The 27,379-nt window shown below is 37.8% G+C and overlaps 1 protein-coding gene across 5 annotated transcripts in view; it reads left to right on the top strand.

The window, feature by feature from the left end:
• Tet1 (tet methylcytosine dioxygenase 1) overlaps positions 1 to 27,379 on the top strand; it is a 104,675-nt gene that overhangs the window by 19,050 nt on the left and 58,246 nt on the right. For 4 of the 5 annotated variants that reach the window (XM_076834681.1, XM_076834683.1, XM_076834684.1 and 1 more), the window contains exon 2: positions 8,430 to 8,483. The exons of the other annotated variant lie outside the window; for it this stretch is intronic. In XM_076834681.1, the coding sequence (XP_076690796.1) occupies positions 8,430 to 8,483 (54 nt within the window). The remainder of the gene's footprint in view (positions 1 to 8,429; positions 8,484 to 27,379) is intronic. 5 annotated transcript variants of the gene reach the window in all.

Consider the following 27,379-nt stretch of genomic DNA (forward strand, 5'->3'; position numbering starts at 1 on the left):
AAATTTATTTATTTATTTATTTATGGAGGGTACCAGGCATTGAACTCAGAGGCACTCAACCACTGAGCTGCATCCCCAGCCCTTTTATTTTTATTTTGAAACAGGATCTCAGTGATCCCATAAGCTCGCCTCAAATTTGCAATTCTCCTGCCTCAACCACTTGAGTAGCTCGGATTGTAATCCTGTAGGTGTGCTCTGCTGTGTTCAGCTCAAAATTCAGTAATCTGTATTTCCATGGTGTGCAGTCATTGCCATTATTCAATTCTAGAACATTTTCATTACTCCCTATAGAAACCTAGTACTATTATGTAGCATTTTCCAGTTCTCCTGCGCCCCATTCTCTGATAACTACTAATCTGCTTTTTGTCTCTACTGATCCACCTTTTTTCCTGTCTTTTTTAAATTTATATTTGACAGCAGAATGCATTACAATTCTTATTACATATATAGAGCACAATTTTTCATATCTTTGGTTGTATGCATTCACTTAGCTTTTTTAGCACTAGGGATTGAACCCAGGGCCTCACACATGCTAGGCTCATGCTCCACCACATCTTCAATCCTACTTAGCATGTTTCAAAGATCATTCACCTGCCATGTTTCAGCACTCTGCTGTATTTGATGGCTCAGAATATTTCATGTATCACTCATTAAAAATTTGTCTTTCCATTCATCGGAAGTTTCCACTTTTAAAAATGAATTAAACAAGTATTTTTTGCCACTGAGAATTTAATCCAGGGGTGCTTTACCACTGAATTACATCACCAGCCCCTTTTATTTCTTATTTGGAAGTAGTGTCTCTAGCTAAGTTTTCCTGGGTTGGCCTCAAACTTTTGACCTTCTTACCTCTGCCTGCCACCAAGCTGTCTTAACTCTGGTTTTGATTTGTATTTCTCTAATAGTTCATGCAGTTGAGTTACCTTTTTTTATGCTAATAGGCCATTTCTATATGGAGACATATCTTGCTCTTCACCTATTCCTTAAATTAGTTAATTGTGGTTGGGGATGTAGTTCAGTGGTAGCATGCTTGCCTAGCATTCAAGCCCTGGGTTCAATCTCTAAACCGCCCTCCCCCCCCAAAAAAAATATTTTTGTCCTTGACTGTCAAGAATTCTTTATGTATTGTGGATTTTTTTTACCCCTTTTAAAATATTTAATTTCCAAGTATTTTCTCTCTTTTTTTGACAGGGTGCCAGCGATTGAACTCAGGGGCACTCTACCACTGAGCCACATCCCTTGCCCTATTTTGTATTTTATTAGAGACAGGGTCTCATTGAGTTGCTTAGCACCTGGTTAAACTGCTGAGGCTGGCTTTGAATTTTTTTTTCAAAATTCTTTTTAGTTATAGATGGACAGAATATCTTTATTTTATTTATTTATTGGTTTGTTTTTATGTGGTGCTGAGGATCGAACCCAGTGCCTCATGTATGCAAGGCAAGTGCTCTACCACTGAGCCACAACTCCAGCCCCAGCTTTGAACTTTTGATCCTCCTGCCTTAGCCTCCTGAGCCTCTAGGATTACAGGTGTGTACCACCGTTCCCAGCCCCAAGTATTTTCTCTTTATGATATCTTTTCACATTTTTGCTAATGTTTGAAACAAAGTTTTCAATTTTGAGTAATTCTATATTTCATTTTTTTATCTAGTTGCTTGAGCTGAATTTCTTTTCATTTTTGTAATCCAAAAAGTGAATTTTACTCTTTATTCTATAGAAACCTCACTGATTTGATTGAATTGGCTCAAATTATTTTTTCTCTTTCCTTCTGCATGTAGTAATATCTGGCATATGGTGTCTCATTTAATCTAACAGCAGTCTTATGAAATGTATATTCTGCCCCCAATTTATGAATCGAGACTTTTAGGCTTATCGAGACTTGGTAAATTGTCTAGGGCCATAGAGTTGAAGCAGGATTAGAGGATTTGGTTTGGAAGGCATTCCCCATGTCCCTAATGTGGTGCTGAGGATCGAACCCGGGCCCAGACAGGATGGATAGGAGTTTAGGGCCCAGACAGGATGGATAGGAGTGCAATCAACAGTTGGCCTGGTTAAGGGATAACTATGGGGAGAGTACTACTGCAGTCTTTTAGATTGTGGAACTTGGAAGGAATCCTAGGTTCAGCTGGGTGTAGTGCATACACCTATAATCCCAGAGACTCAGGAAGATGACACAAGAGGATCCCGACTTTGAGGTCAGCCTCAGCAGCTGAAGGAGCCCCTTAACAAGACCTGATCTTAAAATACAAAATGAAAAGAACTGGGGGTGTTGTGTTGCTCAGTAGAAGACCACCCCTGGATACAACCTCCAACACCACCAAAAAACCAAGCAAAACAAACAAGCAAAAAAAAAAAGAGAGAGAGAAAGAAAGAAAAAAAAAGAAGGGAAAAAAAGAAAGGAAAAGAATCTTACAGGTTTATTTCACAGAAATGCAATTTAAATTTTTTAAAGTTTATTTTTCTTTATTTTAGACATTCCTGACAGTAGAGTGTATTTTGACATACATACATGGAGTATAATTTATTCTAATTAGGATCCCATTCTTGTGATTGTACATGATGTGGAGTTTTTTGAAAATGTTTGTGAGGTGCTGGTTAATGCCCCTGGGTTCAGTCCCTGGTACAAAAACATCAACAACAAGAGAGAGAGAGAGAGAGAGAGAGAGAGAGCGCGAGAGCGCGAGAGCGAGAGAGCGAGAGCGCACGAGAGCGCGCCTTGCTATGTTACTCAGGCTGGACTTCAACTCCTGGGTTTAAGCCATCCTCTTACCTCAGCCTCCTGAATAACCTGGACTCCAGGTACTCAGCTATAAAAGATTTTAAACATGAATCAAATACTTTCAACTTCAATGTTTTCCTTTCACTATCTTTGTACCTATTTTTCACTTACTGTATTTCCTTCCCTAGTCCTCATTCACCTCTGAATCATGGTCTAGTAATTCTTGAGTACCATGGTAATATTTCACTCTTCCCATTCCCTCAAGCAGATGATTTTATATTTTGCCCAGCTTTTTAAATTATCTCTGGCCAGAGAGTTGTTCCAAATTACCAATTCCATTATCACTACAAATGAAAATTTTATGTTCTTTTAAAATTCATAAATATAAGATGATGTTAGGATGGTGTGGTGGAGTTTGTGTCTTATCTCTTGCAGCAATCTTGTTTGATAGTAGATTTATCTAGGAAAGTTTCCATTGGCCTAAAATATTGGGTGCTGTGAAGATCTCCAATTTTTACACAAAATGAGTTTTAATTGCTCACTATTTTGTTCACTTGTACATAGTTTTATTAATTAGTGACAGCCACAGTTCTCCATTGTTGTAATTGCACCAATTGGAAATTAGGTGCAGTAAAGTTAATAGCACCTTAAGATTTTTATCCCACCGAGAACATTGATCTTGTATAAGATAGTATTTTCTGCTGAATGAGCCAGGAGTAAATAGTAATGCTTTCTTTTCAAAACATGTGAAACAACTTTCATTTATCACATGCATGGTAAGTGACTGAGAGAATGTTTAGTATAGCACTCCTGTAATTCCTTTGACTTTGGGAGACAGGGGCAAGAGGATCATAAGTTCAAGTCCAGCCTTAGCTATTTTGTGAGGCCTCAGCAATTTATCAAGATTCTTTCTAAAAATAAAAAATAGAATAGATTGTGGATTTAACTTGTTGGTAGAACATCCCTGGGTTCAATCCCCAGCCACTCCCTGCCACCACCACTTTGTAAGCAAACAAAGATAGGTGAAGCACTTTTTTCATGTAAATCTGAACAATAACACAATTGTTTAAATTTTAGTTTCAAACTTATTTAGAGGATTTGGTTTGGAGATGCTGGTGTTTTCACCCTACCTGTTATTTTTTTTCTTTGGTACTGGGGATTGAACCCAGGGATGCTCTACTACTGAGTTACATTTCCAGTCTTTATTTTTTTTCTTTTGAGACAAGGTCTCTCTACATTGCTGAGGCTGGCTTTGAATTTGAGCTCCTGCCTCAGCCTTGATGGTTGCTGGCATTACAGGCGTGTACCACCACATGGGACCAGACTTCTTTTAAAAACAGAGGGGGAATAAAGGAAAGAAAGAAAGGAAGGTAGGAAGAAAATAAAATAAAATGATTTTTATACAAACCAGACTAGTAATAAGAAGCAAAATTATTAGGACTGGGGTGTGGTTAAGTGGTAGAGCATTTGCTGGCCCTGGATTCAATCACCAACACCCCTGTCCCTTTAAAAAAAAAAAAAAAGGAACTTCTTTAACCAACAGGAGACAGGACTTCTGCAGAGAAGGGAGTGGATACTGGTGGACCTGGCTCCTTGAAAGGATATAGGAATATTGTAGCCTTAGAGGGAAACCAGGGAATAGCTGTACTAAGGCTTTGCTTAAACCCAATCACCCAGGATGGTTCTCTATTGTCAGTCTTTTGTTTTTTTGTGTGTCACAAGAAGTGAAACCAAACTAATTTGAAAAAGTCTCTGATAGGAGGTGGGTGTGGTAACCTACACCTGTAATCACAGTGACTTTGGAGGTTAAGGCAGGAGAATCACAAGTTCAAAGCCTTTGTTAGCAATTTAGCAAGATCTTGTTTCAAAATAAAAAGGGCTGGGAATGTGGTTCAAAGTCTCTGATAGGGGTTAGCATCATGGCACATGACTCTAATTCAAGCTACTGGGGTGGCTGCGGGAGGAGAATTACAGATTTGAAGACAGCCGGGGCAGTTTAGCATGATCCTATCTCAAAATAATAAAAATAAATAAGTAAAAAGAGCTGGACATGTACTCAGTAATAGAGCACTTGGCTGGCATTCAGGAGGCCTAGAATTCAATTCCCACTGGGGGAAAAAAATCAAATCTCTGATAAAAGGCATGATCAATTCTTCTTCTTCTTCTTCTTCTTCTTCTTCTTCTTCTTATTATTATTATTATTATTAAATATTTTTTAAAAATATGGACACAATTTATGTTTATGTGGTGCTGAGGATTGGACCCAGTTCCTCACACATGCCAGGAAAGCACTCTACCACTGAGCCACCACCCCATGCCCTGGTTTCTTTCAAAACCAGACATTTTTACAAACTGATAGCCCCCAAAATGACAAATGGAGGAGAATAGGTAGATCTAATGTTTGAGTGACTAAAAGAGGTGTGGAAATGGCTGTACGACATTGTGAACATATTTAATCTTTTTTTTTAATATTTATTTTTTAGTTTTTTATGTAGACACAATATTTTACATTTATGTGGTGCTGAGAATCGAACCCAGTCTTGTGCATGCTAGGTGAGCACTCTACCACTGATCCACAACCCCAGCCCTTAATCTTACCAAATTATACTGGAAAAATAGATTAAATGATAAATTTTATATTACATATATTTTATTTATTTATTTTTCATTACTCGGGATTGTACCCATGGGTGCACTGCCACTGAGTTACATCCCCAGCCCTTTTTGTTTTTGAGACAGGGTCTCCTTGGGTTGCTGAGGCTGGCCTTGAACTTAGATCCTCTTGCCTAAGCCTCCCAAGTCACTGAAATTAATAGGCATGTGCCATGATGCTCAGTTTACATATATTTTACAATGAAAAAAAAAAGGCCTGAAAAAAAAAATGAAAACAGATTAAGCTAACATCTATTTTTAAAACCTTTTAAAAAAATTAAGAGAAGGGGGCAGCTAGGGTTCTGGCACAGTTGTAGAGTACTTGCCTAGCATTTGTGAGGCATTGGGTTCTATTCTCAGCACCACATATCAAAAAAATAAAGGTCCATTGACAACTAAGAAATATTTAGAAAAAAAATTTTTTTTTGGCACTGGCGATGAACTCAGGGTATTCAACCACTAAGCCACATCCCCAGCCCTATTTTGTATTTTATTAGAGCTGGACATATACAGGGTCTCACTGAGTTACTTAGCACCTGGCTTTTGCTGTGGCTGGCTTTGAACTTGCAATCCTCCTGCCACAGCCTCCTGAGCCGTAGGAATTATATGCATGTACCACTGCACCAGACTTTAAACCTGTTTTCAAAAGCATGGTGTATTTGAAACCTTAGTGTATTTGATCCTGTTTTATGGCTGCTTCATTCCTCACAGAGAAGTTCTTGGAGGTAGTATGGGCTTGGTTAATGTGTTTATACTGGTGGATGTGGTTAAGTCAGAATCCACTGGTGTTGATACAAGTGTTTAAGGAAGACCTGAGAACACCACACCCAGTAGGTTTTTTCCCTTACAGGAACTGATTAAAAATTTTGAGGGGGGCTGGGGATGTGGCTGAAGCAGTAGCGTGCTCACCTGGCATGCGCGGGGAGCTAGGTTTGATCCTCAGCACCACATACAAATAAAGATGTTGTGTCCATCAAAAACTAAATATATATAAAGAAAATAAAAATTTTGAGGATGGGTGGTTGAGAGAGCTAGTTTAAAAGTGCAATAATGGCTGGGGATATAGCTCACTGGAGGAGCATGCATGTCACACTGAGTTCAATTCCCAGCTCCAAAAGAGTAAGTGGGAAAACAAGGCAGGTTGGACTTCACAATTCAACAAGCAAAGCGTGCTTTCGTGGCAAACTGAAAGGCGAGGAACCAAGGGTTATGAAACGCAGGCTTTCCGGCCCTCACTCTGTACCCAATTTTTGGTTGTGGGAATCTGTTCTGAATCCAACTGCAAGTGGAAAACCCTTCTTTGGCTCAGGAGCCAGGCAAACCATCCTGCCAATCCTCCAAATGGGCTGCTGAAACTTTGGCTCTGCGAGGCTGGAACTGGAGCTATCTTCCCAAGATCTGTGCAGCTGTCAAGGTAGCTGTGACGTGATTGTGACTGGTCTCTGCACTGCTTTTTGGCAGTGACCTTGAGACCAGCTAGCTCACCACTGCTGCTCCAGTTCTTTGCTGATTTGGTCCTTTGCTTCCACTGTTGTAACACCAGGGGGCTGATGGGAGGGAGAATTTTCTGTTCCTGCCTTTCCCAGTGTCTGGCAGGTGTCAACTATGGTGCCAGCTCTCCTGCCTACCACCCACTGGGCAGTCCCATGTGAGGGGGTCTTGTGAATGTGGATGGTTTGTTCCATCCCTGGCTCAGGTACCTCTCCTAGTCCCTGGGAAGCCAGTGGCTGTGCCTGACCACTAAGCGGGTGTGCAGGCAGGCTCCACGTGGGCATCCGCTTGTCAGTTTTGCAGAGAAATGCTCAGTGACAGCTGATGATCTTGGGAGAGAAAGGAGCCAAAAGTGCCCTTTTGTCCTACAGGTACAAGTCAGAATCTGCCTTCTGGTTAATCAGGGATTTCTTTGTAATTGACAGTCATCAGAAATGTCCATAGCAAGAGAGAGAAATCTTTTCTCTCTAGACAGTGGCAAATGTATTTTTAAAACGCCACCCCTTCTCCTTGTCTTCATCCTGTCCTGTTCCTTTTAAGTGGCTTTATTGTTATTTTTTAATCTGCCTTTGTCATTGGACATTTATTGACAGAAATCAAATTGCTGTGTTTCTGGGCAGAGCGCCTGCTGCAAAGAGGTGTGGTTCCAAGGAATGAGACACGCAGCCCAACAGCTGAGCCTACACTGTCCTCACATAACCTCCCTGCCTTAAATATCGCCAATATTTCGCCTTGCCTTATAAAGTAAAAATGCACAATACCTTCCAGAGTTTCAGCAAGCCCAAATGCCCCCCTAGGCTTAGTTATGTCTCCTGTATGTCGGAGGGCGAACCGCACACCCCTCCCCCATGGAGACCTACCCTCAGAGCCACCAAGAGGTTACTAATCAGGGAGACTCCACCATCGATCCAATGGTGGCGACCTGGGGGATTTGTGTGCATTGTTTTTGCTGAAGCCTCCTGTGATTTCGGCGCGACCAGATCCTCTGCAGAGAACTCCATGTCGCAGCTTGTGGCTGCCTGTGTCCTGTGGTGAGAGCAGAGCCACACAGGAGATCCTTTGTCTAGGAAGGGCTAGGCTGAGAAGATCACTTTGGAGTTGCTAAGCTCTGCATTGCCATTGGCTGCACTCTTTGTGGGGCTGTTTTTGCAAAAGGCATGCCCAGCACGTCTACAGTGCTGGCAGGCCAGGGCTGCCTTTAAACACCATGATAATAATACCAAAAGCAGTTTGCAGAACTGTTCCACTGTAGAGGCTTCCTCTGCAGAAGCAAGCAAGATGGCTACCTCGTGGGCTTCGCTGTGAAGAATGCAGAGGCTAATTAAGACAGACTTTAAGGGGAAAAAAGGGTATTTCCCTACCTCATCTTAATAGAAAAAAAATTTTTTTAGTGACTTTAAAATATACATTTTACATAAGATCTTTAGGTTCTGCCTAGCAAACATGTTGATGATTTTTAAATGGTATAAGTAGTTTTACAGAGAAATAGTCAAAAAATGGGGGGAGTGGGAGCTAATTTTTTTTTTTTCTCTCAATGGAGGCTCATTTTCCAATTTGATTTTTTTTTTTTTAGGTTATAAAAGAAAACAAGAGGCCCCAGAGGGAAAAGAAGCCCAAAGTTTTAAAGGTAATCAGCTGTTGATTAAATAATATTTATTTTTTTTTCCATTTCATAGTTTTTTTTTTCTGTCACCTGAAGGTAAATATGGAATACAGTGGATGTGTATTCTCCCAGATTTTTAGTAGATTAATTAATTTTCACTCAAGTTTTTTTCTTTTTTTTTTTTCTGATGTACTGCATAATGTACATATTAGCACCCTTTATTTTCAACTCCCATAAGTCTGCAGAAGGAAAAGTTTATATGCAAAGTGTTGTGAATAAAATTCATTTTTCTTTATATCCCCCTTTGTAACATCTGCATTTGTGTTGTTGCACAGTGTGTGTATTTAAGCTGGTGTGTGTACTTAAGCTTTTTAGGAGAAAGGTACTATTTGAAGTTGACAGCTAAGATCCATTGTGATTTTAATAGACCACCCATTAAAGACTATTTTAAAATGTATGATTATTTTCCCAAAGAGAAGGTCCTTAGAGATTTTAGTTCAACTTAAAATGTGTAAGTCTTGAGAGATCTTACAGCCAGATTATAATTGCTTAATATAATTCTCATTATATCATCTTTAATTTTGGCATTCATAGAGCTTATAGGAATAAGAATGTTTTCTTTATATTTTATAGATTGACTGATGAGTATTTAACAGTAACCTAATTTGGTTATAAGCTAACAATCCATGTTATAAGCTTTGTACAGTATTTAGAAGGGTTAATTTAAAAGCATATGGCTTCACTAAAAGTTCAAGGCTAGCATTAGTCTTGCAAATAGGTGCTTATGTGCTTAAGCTTTCAAGTGGCATATTGCTACTCTAAATTTTAGCAACATTTTTAACTCAAGAAGAAATAGCAAGCAATAAAAAAAATTGGTTTGTAAAATCACATTGTATATATTTAATTTAAAATATTTTACCTAATTGTAACTTCTCTTTTACAAATAAAGTTTTAGCCTCAAAGAGGAACAACATCTTGAACCATGACTATGGCAGAATTTTATCTTGTTTGTCCCCCTAGTTGTGAAAGCGTTCACATTAGAACCAAACCTTGTGTTGATTTCTAATTTGGCTGACCACCTTGAGTTTCTGTTTCCTGTGTATACACAGTGTTGGCATGTACATTTTTCATCAACCAACAAGTATTTATTTCATATTTACCATACAGTCAGCAATGTGCGAGACACTGTGAAATGAATGAAATTGCTTGGTACAAATTCTCTTGGGGTCTGGACAAAATGAATAGTGGTTATTTTCAAGACAAATTTAACCACTTTCTGTTTTTCTGCTTCATATTGATTCATCTACCTCCTTTCACGCCCTTCCCTTCTCTCATCTGTGGAGTCCTTCTTAGATCTCTATATACTTTGTGTATTGGGTAAATCTATCTCAAGCATTAAGTTTTTCATGAGAATAGTTTCAGTCTTGGAAAAAAAAAGGAGTCTACATGTAGAAACAAATAGACAGTAAATCTTTTCCCTCCTTTGCTAGGAAACAGCAATTGAGCTTTGGGAGTGCTGTTTAGTTCTGTTTATTATGTTAATCTGTGAGTGTCCTGTCACTTGAAATAAATTTGAGAAGTAAATATACCATGTGTTGCTTTTGGGAATCGTGGATTCTTTTTAATTTATTTTTATTTTTAAGTACCTGTGAGTGGCTGTATGTCATCTGTCCTAGCAAGCAGAACTGAATTGTTTACTTACCCTCCATAGTTAGTTATTAAAGTAATGAAGGCAAGGAAAATGCTCTAAGAGAAAGAAATGTTTTGATATAGGCACTTCAATTTTTAAAAACTTTACACACACACTCACTCCTTTTCCAAGCTTTGTTTTTCTTCTGCACAGAAGAATGTTAAAAGCCTTCAGATTAAAATTCAGCTAGACAGATGTAGAATATTATATACCCCTAAAAAAGATGGCAAGTGTGTTTGAGAAAGGAGGGAGAGTAGGAAAAGACTATGAATTTTTAAGGTTTTGTTTTGTGGCTTTTGTGGCACTGCTCCACTGAACAACATCAGGCTCTCCCTAAGTTGCCCAGGTTGGTCTTTAACTTGTTATTTTCCTGCCTCAGGCATTATAGGTCTGTATCATTGCACCTAGATCAGTTTAGGTTTTAATGCATAAGGACTTAAATGTTCTACCTGGATTCTCCCTAGAGATTCAGTGATGGGAATCTACAGGTTATAAATTGAACTCTTTTTTTTTTTTTTTAAAGAGAGAGTGAGAGAGAGAGAGTGAGAGAGAGAATTTTTAATATTTATTTTTTAGTTATCGGCGGACACAACATCTTTGTATGTGGTGCTGAGGTTCGAACCCGGGCCGCACGCATGCCAGGCGAGCGCGCTACCGCTTGAGCCATATCCCCAGCCCTAAATTGAACTCTTTTCATAATTCTTTGTCCTTGCTTTTGGCATTGAATCAAAGATCCAGTCTGCTTTCTTTGATTTTGGTCAACACTGAGGAAATTGGGTATAGAATTTGAGGGTTATTCCATTCTGGCTCTGAACCTCGTCCTTATTGAATCCAGTTGCAGGGTTGAAATTGCTTTGTCTCATACCTCACTTTCTCTTTGTACCTGGGATTGAACCCAGAGGCACTTAACCACTGAGCCACATCTCCAGCCATTTTACATATATATATATATATATATATATATATATATATATATATATATATATATTTAAGAGACAGGGTCTTGCTAACTGGTTTAGGGCCTCTCTAAGTTTCTGAGTGAGGCTAAATGAAATTGTTATTTACATGTATACCTATATTCATTCAATTGTACTTCAAAATTTAAAGCTTTAAGTAGTGATGTCTATTTTTTTGTAATCTTCCTCTTGCTGAAGTGATTCCTTCCTAATGCTTTATGGCCAGCGTGGCATCAAATATCAAATATGAGAGGCAGGGTTGGGTGGTAATCATTATTATTTTCACATAGGGATGGCAACTTTTTAGCTATGCTGTACAAGAAAACATAAGACTTTGTTGTGTGTGTGTGCGCGCGCGTGCACGCACAAGCAATTATCAAATCTACTCTCTGATGCATGGTAGGCAAGCTCTCTACTGCTGAGATACAATGGTTCAGATACAAAATAAAGAGATATGAATTTTTATTTTGAGACAGGATCTTGCTAAATTTCCAAATATGGCCTGCAACTTAACTTGCTAGCCTCCTGCCTCAGCCTCCTGAGTAGATAGGATTACAGATGTGCACCATTTGACTAGCTTGATTCTTGACTACAGTAGAAGTATGAACTAGTTTTCAGTTCATGATTCATGAACTTGGGGATTTTCACTACATGCCTTGGAATTCCTTTTCAAAGAAACATTTATGTTAATATTTTTCACTTTGTGTGTATGGCAGAGGGGATGACTTAGGAGGATATATTTCCTTAGAGAAAGTCAGTTTTTAAGGTAATATAAACTTGCTTTGATTGGTAGTCCTTTTCCCTGGAGAAAATTGGCACAATCAGTTGGAAATTTGAGCAAAATTTCATAAAGGGAACATTTTACTTATTTATGTATTTATACTGGGGTGCTTTATCACTGAGCCACATCCCTAGCCCTTTAAAAACACACACACACACAAACACACACAGAAGAATCAAACCCAGTGCCTCACACATGCTAGGTAAGCACTCTGCCACTTATCACTGAGCCACAACCCCAGCCCCTAGTCCTTAGCTGGGTCTCACTGATTTGCTTAGGGCCTCTCTAAATTGTTAAGGCTGACTTCGAACTTGTGATCCTTCTATCTCAGTCTCCTGAGCCACTGGGATTACAGGCATGCACCATTGCCTGGCTAAAGTGAGTATTTTAGAGGTGTGAGCAGAATTTAAAAAATAGCTACTGATGGTAAAGGGTAACAGGGCTAAAGAAGGCAGAAAGCTATTATGACTGGGCTGGAAGGGCAGAGGAGTGGGGGAAGGAACTCAGGTGGAGTGGTAGCTGAACAGAAGGAGAAAGTTTTTTGTTATTGTTTCCATTTTGTACAGAACCAGAGATTGAACCAAGAGGTGCTCTACCACTGAACTATGTACACAGCTTTTTATTTTTTATTTTGAGACAGTGCCTTGCTAAGTTGCTGAGGCAGGCTTTGAACTTCATCTTCCTGCTTTTGTCACCAGAGTCCCTGGGATTACTGCTGTGGGCCAGGATATCCAGCTATGATCACAGATTTCTCTTGTGGTTATTCTTAGAGGGGGACTTCTACATGGAGTCATGGGGGAATGAAACCCTGGCCTCCAGTCTTCTCCTGTTTTCAATGGTCAATCCCAATGGGAAGCCATAGAGAGGGAAAGGAAGTTTTCTGATGAACTGCATCCAGGTCAGCTTCCTGGAATGCATATGAATGTATAGAAGGTGGAATGTGGACCTGAACATATTCAGCATTACTAGTCACTAGGAGGGCCGTACTTACTGTTGGGTCAAGAGGAGGACCCAAATCATGATTATGAGGATGGTAACATTCAATGAGGCTGTGTGAATGCTATATAAGAATTCTATACTGCTGAGGATGTGGTTCATTGTAGAATGTTGATCACCATTTGCAAGACCCTGCCTTTAATCCCCTCTGCTGCCAAAAGGAATACAAACAAACAAACAAAACACTCTATGCTATATTTGCAATTTGTGTCTTAATTTAAAAAGCACCTCAAAACCAAAAGTGTGAGTATCTTGGGGAGAAGACCTTGGCAGGGTACATTTTCTAGTTATTTGGTTATAAAATATCTTTGAAAGAACTGGGTGAACAAATATAAAGAAATGTCAGTGAATTTTAAACCAGGAAAGTGTCTACAGAGACTGGTCTTAAGAAAAAAGAAATAACATGATCTTGCTGCTGGTTCTGCACCAGCAGCCCTGCTCTCCACTGTTTCCTTCCTTGATGATGCTGATAAAGAGGAAGAGCTAGCCATGCGGGGAGTGGGGGGCATAAAGCCTGTATCACTAGCAAAGGACAGGATAGTTGCATATAGTATAACTACATGTCATTTGGAAATGTGTTTTAAAAAGAATCAAATCATAAATAAATGAGTCACATTTGTACATGCTCTCAGTTAGCATGACATAGTGATTTTCAAAATATTTAGGACCATTACCAAGCCTCTATTAAATGTTTCAGAAGGGATCTGTTCTGAATAACAATATTAATATTTACTAAATATATTTTGAGCCCATACTAAATGCTGGTGCTATACTGGAAAAATTTAAGACCAATGTGTTTCCTGCTCTTCAGGAGATTAAATGCTACTGAGGAAAGGCAAGTAGAAAATTTAAAGACAAATAAATTCCAAATTGCAGTGAATGCTTTGAAGGAAAGAATAACAAAAAGTGGGAGATGGGGAAAACATCCTTTAAGGAAATGTGTTTGGTATCTGTGAGAACTATTCTTTTAATTTGTAAATTTTAATATATATATAAGTACAGATTTAAAAAGACTAAATTAGATACAGTTGAGATACCTTGTTTATTTTAAATTCCCTTAAGCTACAAGAAATAGGAATTCACATAGTTGCTACAGATTTTTGTTGTCTGCAGTTATCTACAACATTGTTTCAGTTAGTAAAAGAAATCATTGGTAAAATGATACTTTGTAAAAAACTGGTAATTGTACAACATGTTGTATTACTTGTAGCAACATGTTGCAAATTGAATTAATTGATTAAATACTAAACCATCTTTGGGAGAGGAGAAAAAGTGGCATTTTGATAGAGTGTTACAGACATTTGGATGTATTGGGTCAGTAGGTAGGGGGATTTTTTTTTTTTTTTTTTTGTACCTGGGATTGACCCAGTAAGCCCATCCACAGCCCTTTTTAATATTTATTTAGAGTCGGGGGTCTCGCTGATTTGCTTAAGGCCTCAATAAGTTGTTGAAGTTGCCTTTGAACTCTAAATCCTCCCGTTAGCCTCCTGACTGCTGGGATTCCAGGTCTGCTACCATGCCTGGGGAATTTGGGGTGGGTGGGTGCTGAGAGTATACCAGCTTAAAAAACAATGAACAAGCAAATATGTAAATTGGAAGAAAATAATTTGAGAATACAAAGGGGTTCATGTAAATTTAATTTTTTTTTTCCTAATTAAACAAATGCCTTTAATTTGCACATTATGTCATAAACTGGCAAAAACTGTAAAACACATGTGTTCATACAGCAGTATTTATTCACACCATCAAAGGCACACATGGGGCTGCTGGTTTGCATACCCAGGAACTGTTGTGTAGCATTTTGCCTAGAAAGAATCAGATTAATTTCAGGATTGGGTTTCTCACTAAACCAGTTCACATACAGTCATACAGTTATTATGAAAGCATGTATATATCCAATGTTTTGAGACCCATGTCCAAAACAGACCATGGCTGCGTGGTACATGCCTGTAATCCAGCAACTCTGGAGGCTGAGGCAAGAGGAAGTTCAAGGCCAGCCCTAGCAACCTTCAGGAAGATCTTCAGCAATTTAGTGAGATCCCATCTCAAAAGAAAATGGACTGAGGATATAACTCAGCGGTAAACTGCCCCAGGTTCAATCCCCAGAGAAAACAAATAAATAAAAGACTCATATCAATTCTGTGTTTTTTTTTTCTCCCGTTTACTCTTTTTCTGTTCCCCCTGCTGCACCACCCGCATTCCCCACTCTCAATATGAAACTCAGGGGTTAGGTTAAATATCAGTCTAAGCAAGTGCTCAGCCACTAAGCTACATCCTTAACCCTCATTCTTCGATTTCTAGGAATGGTCCCAGAGACTCTGAGTGAATAAAAGCCAAGTGAGGTTGGACAGACTGGAGGAAAATTCATTCAGGCTACAAACAGAAAAAACATATCAAATTCGTCCTAGTCTACGAAAGAACATATGCCTTATGTCTTAAATATTTAAGCTCATACTGTGTTTGTTTTGATGGTGCTGGGTTCATCTTTTTTTTGAGGTGTACTTTTCCTCCTGGATAGTTATTCATGTACTGAGTAGAGTATATTCTCAAAAGTCACATAAAAATATGGTGGGCTCACTTGTAATCCAGGATTGCAAGTTCAGAGCCATTGTCAGCAATTTATTGAGGCCCTAAGCAACTTAATGAGACCCTGTCTCAAAAGAAAAAAAAAAAGAAAAAGAAAAAAAATATTCAAAAGGAGGATGGGAATGTGATTTAGTGGTTAAGCAACCTTGGGCTCAATCCCTAGTTGCCCTACCCCTTAAAAAAAAAAAAAAGTTAGATTACAAATAGCCAAATAATTGTTCATTTGATTTTTGTAAAAGTTTTACTAGTATTTATTCATTTTCAGATTATAAATGGAATGTCATTCAGTATCGATTTTTTTTTTTTTTTTTTTTTTTTTTTTTGGGTGGTGCTGGATTGAACCATGGGGCTTTGTGCATGCAAGGCAAGCATTCTAACAATTGAGGTATAACCCCAGCTCAAAAATATGTTTTTTTTTTAGTTGTAGTTGGACACAATACCTTTATTTTATTTATTTTTAATGTGGTGCTGAGGATTTAACCTAGGGCCTTGCATGTGCTAGGCAAACACTATACCACTAAGCCACAAGCCCAGCCACCAAAATGTTTTTTTTAAAAAATATATTTTCAAAGATTTTATAGCAGAATTTGTTTACCACAATGACCTATGCAAGAGTTTGAAGGTAACAGTGGCTGTGTGTTGTTCATGTGTTTTTTGGAGATTAAACCTAGGGCCTTAGGCCTATTAAGTACATATTCTAGCATTGAGTTACATCTGCTGCCTGAGTGGCTTTCTTTTCATTTTTTGTATTGCATTTATTTATTTTGAGCTATGGTTTTGTTATGTTGCCCCAAGGCCTTGAACTCTTAATCCTACCATCTCAGCCTCCCCAGTAGATTGTAGATAGACACAATATCTTTATTTTATTTTATGTGGTGCTGAGGATCGAACCCAGGGCCTCACTTGTGCAAGGCCAGAGCTCTACAGCTGAGGCACAACCCCAGTCCCCACAGTGGCTTTTTAAAAATGTCTTTTCTAAGCAGGACCTGGTGATGCACACCTGTAGTCCCACCTATTCTGGAGGCTGAGCTGGAGGATCACTTGAGCACAGGACTTCAGTGCCAACCTTGGAACTGAAGCAAGACTGTAAAAACCAAAGCCAAACGAAACCAAACCAAAACAATCAAACAAAAACAAAGGGGTGGGGTTGGGGTTGGGCGGGGAGAAACTTACTTTGGAAGTTTAAATGAAAGCAAAGTTTAAAATTATTATTATTTTTTTTAAGAGAGAGAGAGAGAGAGAGAGAGAGAGAGAGATTTAATATTTATTTTTTTAAGTTTTCGTCGGACACAACATCTTTGTTTGTATGTGGTGCTGAGGATCAAACCCGGGCAGCACACATGCCAGGGAGCACGCTACTGCTTGAGCCACATCCCCAGTCCCTAAAATAGAAATTATTGTAGTGACATTTGAGTCTATAGGAAAAAGTATCCCTTTTGTTGAAGTTGTCAGTCCACTTTTGATAGTGTAGAAATCCAAGTACATATATAGTACACTTATTTTAATGTGATTAATTTTTCTCAGTTTTTACTTTGAAAACCTGAAACCTGGGGCCTCTGGGTTGGGGCTCAGTGATAGAGCTTTTGTGTGGCCTGTGTGAGGCACTAGTTTAATCCAGCACCACATAAAAAATATAAATAAAATCAAGGTATTGTGTGTATCTACACCTAAAATATATATATTTTAAATATTTATTTATTTTTAGTTTTTGGCGGACCCAACATCTTTGTATGTGGTGCTGAGGATTGAACCCAGGCCGCACATATGCCAGGCAAGTGCGCTACCGCTTGAGCCACATCCCCAGCCCTATAGATATATTTAAAATGAAAAAGAAATCTGAAACCTATAGAGAAATTTGAGGAATAGTACATGGGCTGGGCATAGTGGCACATAACTTGTTATAATCCCAGCAATTCCAGAGGATATGGCAGGGGGATTGCAAGTTCAAAGCCAACTTCTCTGGTAGTGGTGGTGGTGGTGGTAGTGGTAGTAGTAGTAGTAGTAGTAAAAACATCATTTTTTTGGCAGGGCCTGTCTAGGTTGCCCAGGCTCAGAATCTCAGAATAGCTGGGTCTATAGAAACGTGATAGCAAGCCCAGCTCCATTTCTAGGCTGGGTGGGGTAGGATACTAAGAATGACATCCAGGACCTTTCATGAGCTGAACAAATATTCTAATACAGAGTTGCATCCCTAATCACAATTGATTAAATTTAATATTATAAACTATACAGTTTAAAATCTTTTCAAAGCCTCCCAACACTGCAGCATGCAACTATAACTCCAGTGACTCTGGAGTCTGATGCAGGAAAATTGAAAGTTATTGGTTTGCCTTGGCAATTTAGTGAGATCCTGCTTCAAAAAAAAAAAAAAAAAAAAAAAAAAAAAAATTACCGGGGATGTATCTCCATAGAAAAAGGTTCTGGATTCAGTGCCCAGTACTGAAAGAAAAACAAACCAAACAACAAAAACCCTCTCCTCAATCTTGTTGAGTCCTAGAGTGCATCAATTTGCAATTTAGTCAAACTGATGGCTCAAGTCTCTTTTAATCTGTCTAGTTTTCCCACCTTTGTGAGTGGACATGGGTGTGTTTCTTGCATATGCTTGGAGACTACCTGTCTTTTCTTACATTTTTATAGAATTTTTTGATTTGAAGATCAGGTGAAAGGCATCAAGTGGCAGTAAAATTCAAGTTTCAAATTGGTTCTCCAATCCATATTTAGCTGTTAGGGTCTTCCATGGAGAAAATGCAGTGCAAAAGGGTGTGGTTGCACAGGCCCATCACAACTACTAGGGAGTCTGAGATGGGGATTTAAATTTTAAGGTCATCCTGGGCAGGGAAGGGAGACCCTGTTTCAAAATAAAACAGGTCTAGGGATGTTGCTCAGTGGAAAAGTGCCCTTGGGTTCAATTGGCAGTACCCTCCCACATTCCACCCCAACCAAAAAGAGAGAGAATGTCTAATGCTTCTAGATACTAAATTCCTAATTAGAGGAGATTAGCATGTTGCTAAAAATAGGTATAGTTGCATAAACTCAGATTAAATTGATCTGCTGTATCTACACCAGGTGATAATAAAGAAGGAAGATAAAGGAATGTGCCAATCATTGTCTCACTGGAAAAATAAAAAAGGTGGGCTGGGGATGTGGCTCAAGTGGTAGCACACTCGCCTGGCATGCGTGCGGTCCAGGTTCAATCCTCAGCACCACGTACAAACAAAGATGTTGTGTCTGCCGATAACTAAAAAATAAATATTAAAATTCTTAAAAAAAAAAGAAAAATAAAAAATGTAAAATTTCAAAATGAAGTAGTGCATTCATAGAGCCATGAGGAAGTATAAAATATTACATTGAAATGTAGGTTTTGGTGAACTTTATAAATATAGTAAGGATATTTATTTGTTGATTAAAATATGTGGAAGCGGGCTGGGGATGTGGTTCAAGGGGTAGCGTGCTTGCCTGGCATGCTCGGGGCACTGGGTTCGATCCTCAACGCCACATAAAAATAAAATAAAGATATTGTGTCCACCTAAAACTAAAAAATAAATATTTAAAAAAACATGTGGAAGCTATTTAAAAGTAACAATTTTTTTTCCCACTCATGAAGTCTAGTTTGTCCTTACTCAGTAGATAGTGTAAAACAGCCAATCTGTGGGTTAGAACATTTAATTGGAAATGTAATCCAGCTGACCAAGGCTTAGTTAAAGAGTTACTTGGGCCACATTTCTTAACATAATGTTTTATGATGAATGATATGATTAGAGTACAAGGCCTGACTGGTTAATTTCTGCTCAATAAAATTTCTAAGGAAAAATTCTGAAGATTAATATGTGTGCTATACTTAGGGGATAAATGACAATATCAATAATGTATAATGTATTTTTCTGTTTGATTTATCTGTAAAGATTCAGTCAATCCCAGTGGCTGAGGAGGCTGAGGCAGAAAGATTGCAACTTCAGAACGAGTCACAGGAATTTAGTGAGGCCCTTAGCAATTTAAGGGCTTGGGATGTGGATCAGTGGTAGAGCATACTTGGGTTCAATCCACAATACTAAAAAGAAAAAGGAAGGAAGGAATGAAAACTGAGGTCAAATTTATTGCTCAAGAAATGCAAAATTTGCTTAATTCTGAAACAAGAAAACCCCTTGGCTTTCTACTATTTTTGTTCATTCTTAAATATTTCATTCTACTTTTTCATGGATTTTATGAAAATTTTTAAAAATCAACATAATTTCAAACAAGGGAACCTGTACAATAGTACAGATTATTCACATATATGTTTCATTCTGTCTCCCAAGTGTTTACTACATACATATGTTTTTTCAACTTAATGCCACTTTCTCTTTTTTTTAATTTTTAAAATTTTTTTATGTGGTGCTGAGGATCAAACCCATGGCTTTATTCATGCTAGGCAAGAGCTCTACCGCTCAGCCACAACCCCAGCCCAAATGTTTACTATATCTCCTTTTCTTTCTCTATACACCCCCACCCCCACACACATCCATTCCTTGAGAGTAAGTTTCTGAAAGGATGTCCTTTAAACCTAAATACTACACCATATGTTTCCTTCATACAAGGACATCTTACATAAGTACAGTACAATGATGAAACTAAGGAAGTTAACGCTGATCCCATATGATGCGACTCTGGTTCAGTGTGCTGATCAGAACCCTATTCATATTTTCCCCATTGTCCTTGTAGTGCTTGTGTATCAAACAATAATCTCATCATACATTACATGTGGTTATTGTCTTTGTAGTCTATGTCAGTTATTTGCAGAGTACATTCAATTATTTTTGTAGCATCTCTCAATCTGGGTTTATTTTATGTTTGCTCATGCTTAGATTCAGGTTGTTTGTTTGTGCTGGGGATTGAACTCAGGATCCCTTATCTATTGAATATATCCCCAGCCCCGTCCCCCTCTCCCTTTTTTAATTTTTTTTTTTTTTTTTAGTTGTAGATGGCTGCTTGCCTATATTTTATTTATTTTATGTGGTGCTAAGGATTGAAGCAGTGACTTACACATGCGAAGCAAAGCACTCTGCCAACTGAGCTACATCCCTAGCCCTTCTAATTTTTTATTTTGAGACAGGTTCTTGCTAAGTTGTGTAGGGCCTTGCTAAGTTGGTGATGCTGGCTTGAATCTTCTTGCCTTAGTCTCATCAGCAGCTGGGATCATAGGCTGGCACCTCCATGGCCTGGTAGGGTTGTTTTTTTTTTTTAATTTATTTTAAGTTTTAAATGGACACAATATCTTTATTTTTATTTGTTTATTTTATGTGGTGTTGGAGACGGAACCCAAGCCCTCCACCACTGAGCCACAACCCTAGCCCCAGGTTGTTCATTTTTAACAAGAATCTTACAGAGATGAATTTGTGATCTTCTAAGTGTCTTGTGATGTCATGTATCTCATTATTATGATGTTAGGGTTTATCACTAGGTTAAGGTAATTTCTGCTAAGTGTCTCCAGAAGTCAGTCGTTACCTTTTTCATTTTGTAATTATATAATCTTCTGAGTAGTTAAGAGCATGTAAGTTTTCTGTAGTAAAGGTGGTTGAGTATGGGCATAGCATACATGAAGTTCTGAATTTCATCCTCTCTTAGAAGAGAGGGAAAGAACCCAAACAAAATAAAACAGAAACTGTGTAAATTTTCTATTATTCTCATGGCCTTTTAGCAATGACCCAGGTTTGTTCGTTTTTTTTTTTTTTTTTTAAGGTACTGAGGATATTTTACAACTGACCACATCCCAGCCCTTTTTATGCTGTCAAGGATTCTTATCTGGAAGAAATATTATTATGGTGCTTCATTTGAACCTAACCATTCTATCTTGTGTTACATTGTATTTAGCATACTTGCTTTGAGCATAGAAATAGGAAATGTCTATTTATTTATTTATTTTTTTGTATTAGAGATTATACCCAGTGATGCTCTATTGCTGAGCAACATTCCCAGCCCCCTCACACTGTTTTGTTTTTCTTTCTTTGTTTGTTCTTTTTTTTTAGTTGTAGATGGACACAATACCTTTATTTTATTTATTTACTTTTATATGGTGCTGAAGATAGAACCCAGTGCCTCACATGTGCCAGGCAAGCACTCTTCCACTAAGTCAAAACCCCAGCCCCATCTCCAGCTCTCTTTATTTTTTTGGTGGTGCTGGGGATGTAACTCAGGGCCTTGTGCATATGAGGCAAGCATTTTTCCTTTTTAAAAAGTTAAAACCAAATTTGTTTCTTCAAGTTGTATTTTGCATTTTGTGAGGGGTCTCACTAAATTGCCCAGGCTATCACTCTAATTTGTAATCTTCCTTGCTCCACCTCCTGAGTAGCTAGCTGGGATTATAGGCATGTGCTCCCTAGACTTGGCAATAAAACCTTAATGAAATAATGAAGAATATCTATGTCTCTATTTAATGTCCTGTTACACAGTTGAGCTCAATGCTCAATTTTGGTTGAGAAATCTTCAATTACTGTGTGGTGAAATGCAGGCATTGGTGGGGATTGAAACTAACTAGACACAGAATTCCAATGCAGTGTGAAATAGACTTCATTCCTTCTTTATCTTGCCTTTTCTTTCTCTTATCTTCTCCCCATCCTTATCTTACCAGGAACTTAGAACAAAAGAAAGATACCAAATTCAGAGAAACTCAGTAGACACCAAGTAAAATTGGGGGAAAAAAAAAACAAACACAAAAAACCCCCAAAACTATCAATCAGTGGAAATCTACTCTGAATCTAAAACCCTGAAACTCTAAAAAATAGAAAGAAAGAAAGAGAGATAGAAAAGAATGTACTGGATAGGACACAAATAACATAAGGTGGTGTTCAGTATATAGATGAGAAACAAAACAAAAATTTTCCTATTATCTCTTTGTGAGCTTTATATCTTATATTAACAGCAAAACCATAACTACAGTCTATTATAAAACTAATGAATCAAGATTAATACGTGAAAGTGTAGTCAAAAATTAATGTTTTCAGAAGAAAATGAAAATCAGTATGATTGAAATTCAATCAAGGAAATTCAATGAAAGCATTTCAAAATGCAATAATTTATAATTTTAAAATCATCACTCTGAAATTAATTAAAACAAGTATACAATGGAAAGAGTAAATTTACCATGTACTGAAATTATACATCCATTCCTTCCTTCCTTCATTCCTTCCTTCTACTGTGGATTGAGCTTTATCATTGAGTCACATCCCCAGTCCTTTTTATTATTTTAAGACAGGGTCTAGCTAAGTTGCTTAGGTCCTCTGTAAGCTGCAGAGACTGGCCATGAACTCACAAGACTCTTGTCTCAGTCTCCTGAGTCACTGGGATTACAGGCATGTGTCATTGCACCCAGCTATTGCTTGGACTTTTGATGTAACTGTTAGCTAATCCAAGTCATAAAGACTTATCTATAATTCTATGTTTTCTTCTAGGGTAGTGTTAGTTTAGCTGTTACCTTCTAGTTTTTGTTATATTTTAAGTTATTTTTTCTATATATGGTATAATATAGGAGTCCACCTTATTTCTTTTGCATATGAATATCCAGTCAGCCAAACATCATTTTTAGGAAGGCCTATTCTTTTCCCATTGAGTTGTCTTGGCATTCAGAACATTACTTTTGCAATTCATTAATGTTTTTTTGTATATATCAATCAGTTGTTCATTTTTGTTGCTGAGAAGTTTATTGTAAAATGTACTACATTTTTGTTTATCCATTCTCTTGTTGATAGACATTTGAATTATTTCCAGTTTTTGTTTATTATGAATAAACCTGCTATGAACATTCTTGTACAACATTTTGCGTGTGTCTTGCCTGGGTGGGCATATGTTTTCATTTCTCTTAGATAAATAGTGGAATTGCTGAGTAATAGGATTGGGGTATGTTAATTTCAGAATCTCTACCATTCATCAGGAGACTTTCAGTTGTCCTACATCTTCACCAACATTTGGTTTTGGCAATATTTTCATTTAATCATCCTTGTGGAAACAACATTCTTTTAAATTGTCACCTATTGCATGGCTCTATAATACCAGGTTAAATTTATTTTTGAATAATATTCTTATCTAAAAAAATAGTCTCATGTATTAAATTACAATAATGTTTATGGAAAAATACTATTATCCAGGAGAATGAATTGACTTTGACTCTTGAAGTATTACAATCATTGATAAAATAAACAGACTTGATTGAACATAGAGTTTTTTTAAAGGATATTATGTAATCTGTAAATATAATATTGAGCCTGTAATAACAGCATGAGGAAGAATGATGTTGAAATTGTAAAATGAGGTTTTGTTTTGGTTTTTATTCTAAGGGCTTGTGGCAGATTTTGGTAGATATACAAAGGAAACCGAACCTCTCTTTTAGTTTTACCATTTTTTTCTCAATGTTTGGATTAAAGAATAGAACCTAGAGACCAGGAATTGAAACTCAGGATGTTTTACAACAGTACACAGAAGTTTATACTCAGCCTAAAAAGTATTCACATTTCTAATTAATATGGATGGGATCCTCTAATGTTGACAGGACTCAGAAATAAAAGCTCTCAAATAGTCAGTGAGCCAGGCAAGGTGGAGCAGCTCTGTGATCTCAGTGGCTTGGGAGGCAGAGGCATGTGGATTGCAAATTTAAAATCAAACTCAGCAATTTAGTGAGATCCAAAAATAAAAAGGGATGGGATGTGTCTTAGCACTCAAGTGCCTCTGGGTTCAATCCATGGTACCAAAAAAAAATGAAAGGAAAGAAAAGAAACATCAGTGAGTTGATATTATAAGGAATGGAGAAGTTTTCAGGAAATTTTACATTAATAAGAAAATCTTTTTTGTATGTGTGTACTTGTAGATGGTCAGAATGCCTTTATTATATTCATTTTTATGTGGTGCTAAGGATAGAACCCAGTGCCTCACACATGCTAGGCAAGTGTTCTGCCACTGAGCTACACCCCCAGCCGGAGAAAATCTTAAGTGCACAATTTCACCAAAGAAATATAAATATCCAAGAAATAATTTCTAAATGTACAACCTGTATACTAATTTGAAAAATGTAATTATTATACAATACTACCTTTGGCCGTGTGAATTTGGAAACGTAAGTGTGGATAGGTGAAACTTCATATCTTTTTATGGCTTAGAGTTCTATCCAGGATCCCTCATTATATTTAGTTGTCTTTGCTCCTTAGATTCCAGAACACAATTGTTTCTCAGTGTGCTTCTCATTGACACTTTTTTTTTTGGTAACAGGGATTGAATTTAGGGGCACTCTACCACTGAGCCACATCCCCAGCCCTATTTTGTATTTTAGAGACAGGGACTCACTGAGTTGCTTAGTGCCTCACAATTGCTGAGGCTAGCTTTGAACCTTTGATCCTCCTGTCTCAGCCTCCTGAGCCACTGGATTACTGGATTACTGGCTTGCACCACTGCACCTGGCTTCTCATTGACACTTGAAGAATCCTGATCTCTTACTTTTGTAGAATGTCCCTTATATTTGGCTTGTGTGATACTTACTTCCTCATAGTTGAATTTAGTGTATACATTTTTTTTGGGGGGGAGGGGGTAAGTTTGCAGAAGTGATGTACCCTTCTCTGTATATCAAAATCTCCTATGATTTATTTTTCATCTCTTGGTTCAGGTGTACGTCACATTGCTTTTCTGTAAAAACAGTTTTGTAATTAACAAGGATTTTTGTGGAAAATACTTAAAGACAATGCAATTATCCTGTTTTCCATTGTATTCTCCTTCTTCTCGTCCTTCTTCATTTTCTTGGTAGTGGGGATTGAACCCAGGGATGCTTTACCATGAGTTACATTCCCAGCCCTTTTTATTATTTTTGAGAAAGGTTCTCACTAAGTTGCTGAGACTGGCCCTATTTTGTCATCTCCTGCCTCAGCATCCTGAGTTGTTTGGATTACATGAAGATAATCAACAACATGCCTGGCTCAATTATATTTTCAGTGACTACTTTTAGTATTCATTAATAATTATTACAGGGCTGGGGATGTGCCTCAAGCGGTAGCGTGCTCGCCTGGCATGCGTTTGGCCCGGGTTCTATCCTCAGCATCACATACAAACAAAGATGTTGTGTCTGCCGAAAACTTAAAAATAAATAAATAAATATTTAAAAATTTATTACATCCAATAGTTATTAAGATGGTGTTTACCAAATGCTCATTATAAGTTTATGCCATTCTTTCTACATCTACTAATGAAAATTCTACTGGTAAGATGTGCTATCCATTTTCTGCTACTTGCTTATTCATTGACTAATTTGTTAATAAATATGAGCTCACAGCTATTTATTTTCCTCTGTGTTCTGTAGTTCACTCCTATAGGAGTGTTGTTTGGGGAGGTGCTGGAGAGCTAAGCAAAGCCTACTGCATGCTAAGCTCGGGCTCTACCTGTGGCAGAGCTACATGTCAAACCTCAGAGTGACTTTTTCACTTGCCACTTCAACCTCCAATGGGTAAAACTAGGGCTGATGGATGGGGAGGTAGGAGGAAACAGCATATAGCACTGTATTTCCTTATTTCTCTAGATAGATAAACAAAGGTAAAGAATTACTTAATGGAGGGAACTCAGTCTACCCTTGCCATAAAGGTGAACTCCATGTCCCTGAAGATCTCTTATAACTTTTGAGGTCCTTTTAGTAGTTTAAGCAGAAAATACATATGGCTGCTTCCTAACTTCCTTAACTAGCAAATTGTGTAGCACGGCCTTTGCATCAGAGGATATCTAGCTTCCGGTATATCTGTGACAAAATTAGTAAGACCCAGCAAACTCTCCAGGCAAAGGGTGTGGTATGTAGATGTCCACCCTAAATTACCTATGTGTGCCAATCTCATGAATTCCTCCACTTTCAGATAGCTGGGTGTCTGCATCTACAACTCAACACAGACCTCAAGGTGACCTTTTCTGGAATGTATGATGGAGATTATTTTGTTTTCTAATACCAAGTACATGACTGTGTGATTCATGCCTGCTGACACCTCAAATTCTCTTTCATTTCTTCCAAATTTCATCCTGTATTTGTTCATTTACATATCTTTCATTTCAATTCTATACATTTTGCTCATTACTCTAATAATTCCACAAAGGAATATAATAGTTTTAACATAGTTTTATTCTTTTAAAAAAAATTTTTTTAGTCGTAGTCAGACAAAATACCTTTATTTTATTCATTTTTTTATGTGGAGCTGAGGATCAAATCCAGCACCTAGCACCTGCTAGGCAAGCTCTCTACCCCTGAGCTACATCCCCAGGCCCCCCTCCCCCCAGGATTTTATTCTTAGTATATGGTTTTATTTTGTTTAGTTGTTGTTGTTGTTTTAATGTCAGTGCTAAAATTTTACTCCTTTCTAGTAGCTTGTTGCATTGATCTGGTTTATTACTGGCTCAACACTTGATTTTTGCTTGGGTTTTCAGTTGATGGTTAGTTAAAAGGTTTTAAATTTTATTTGAAGCTACTCTAGCCATATTCCCTCAGTCCTGGCAAGAGTCTTTTGTTGACTGTGTTGAATCCAGCTTCTGGGTTCCCTAGTTCCTGGACTTGCTTTTTTCCAAGCTGATTTGCCCATATCAGTTTTGCAAGTAAAATACCAAGAGGCCTTGTAGGAATTGCTTCATTATTAATGTCCAAATGTATAACATCTGCTGAAGATTCCTCCTGCAGGAGCCTTGTGTTCTCAGAAGTCTCATTTGTTTCCACTGCTGTCATCTCATTTGTTAGCAGCATCAAAATGACTTAAGAACAGGCCACAAAAGGCTCCTTGGCAACATTCCAGAGAGGTACAGAATAGAAATGTTTTAGGGTCAGTTTGTAACTTTGTAATTTATAAAACAGTTGAGAAAATTCACCAGTAACAGAAAACCCTCAGTGTACACAGGCTAAGAACCCATCTTTTTATGGTGCTATTTTTGTGTA

The sequence above is a fragment of the Callospermophilus lateralis genome, chromosome 15, assembly GCF_048772815.1.
Source record: "Callospermophilus lateralis isolate mCalLat2 chromosome 15, mCalLat2.hap1, whole genome shotgun sequence".
NCBI lineage: Eukaryota > Metazoa > Chordata > Mammalia > Rodentia > Sciuridae > Callospermophilus > Callospermophilus lateralis.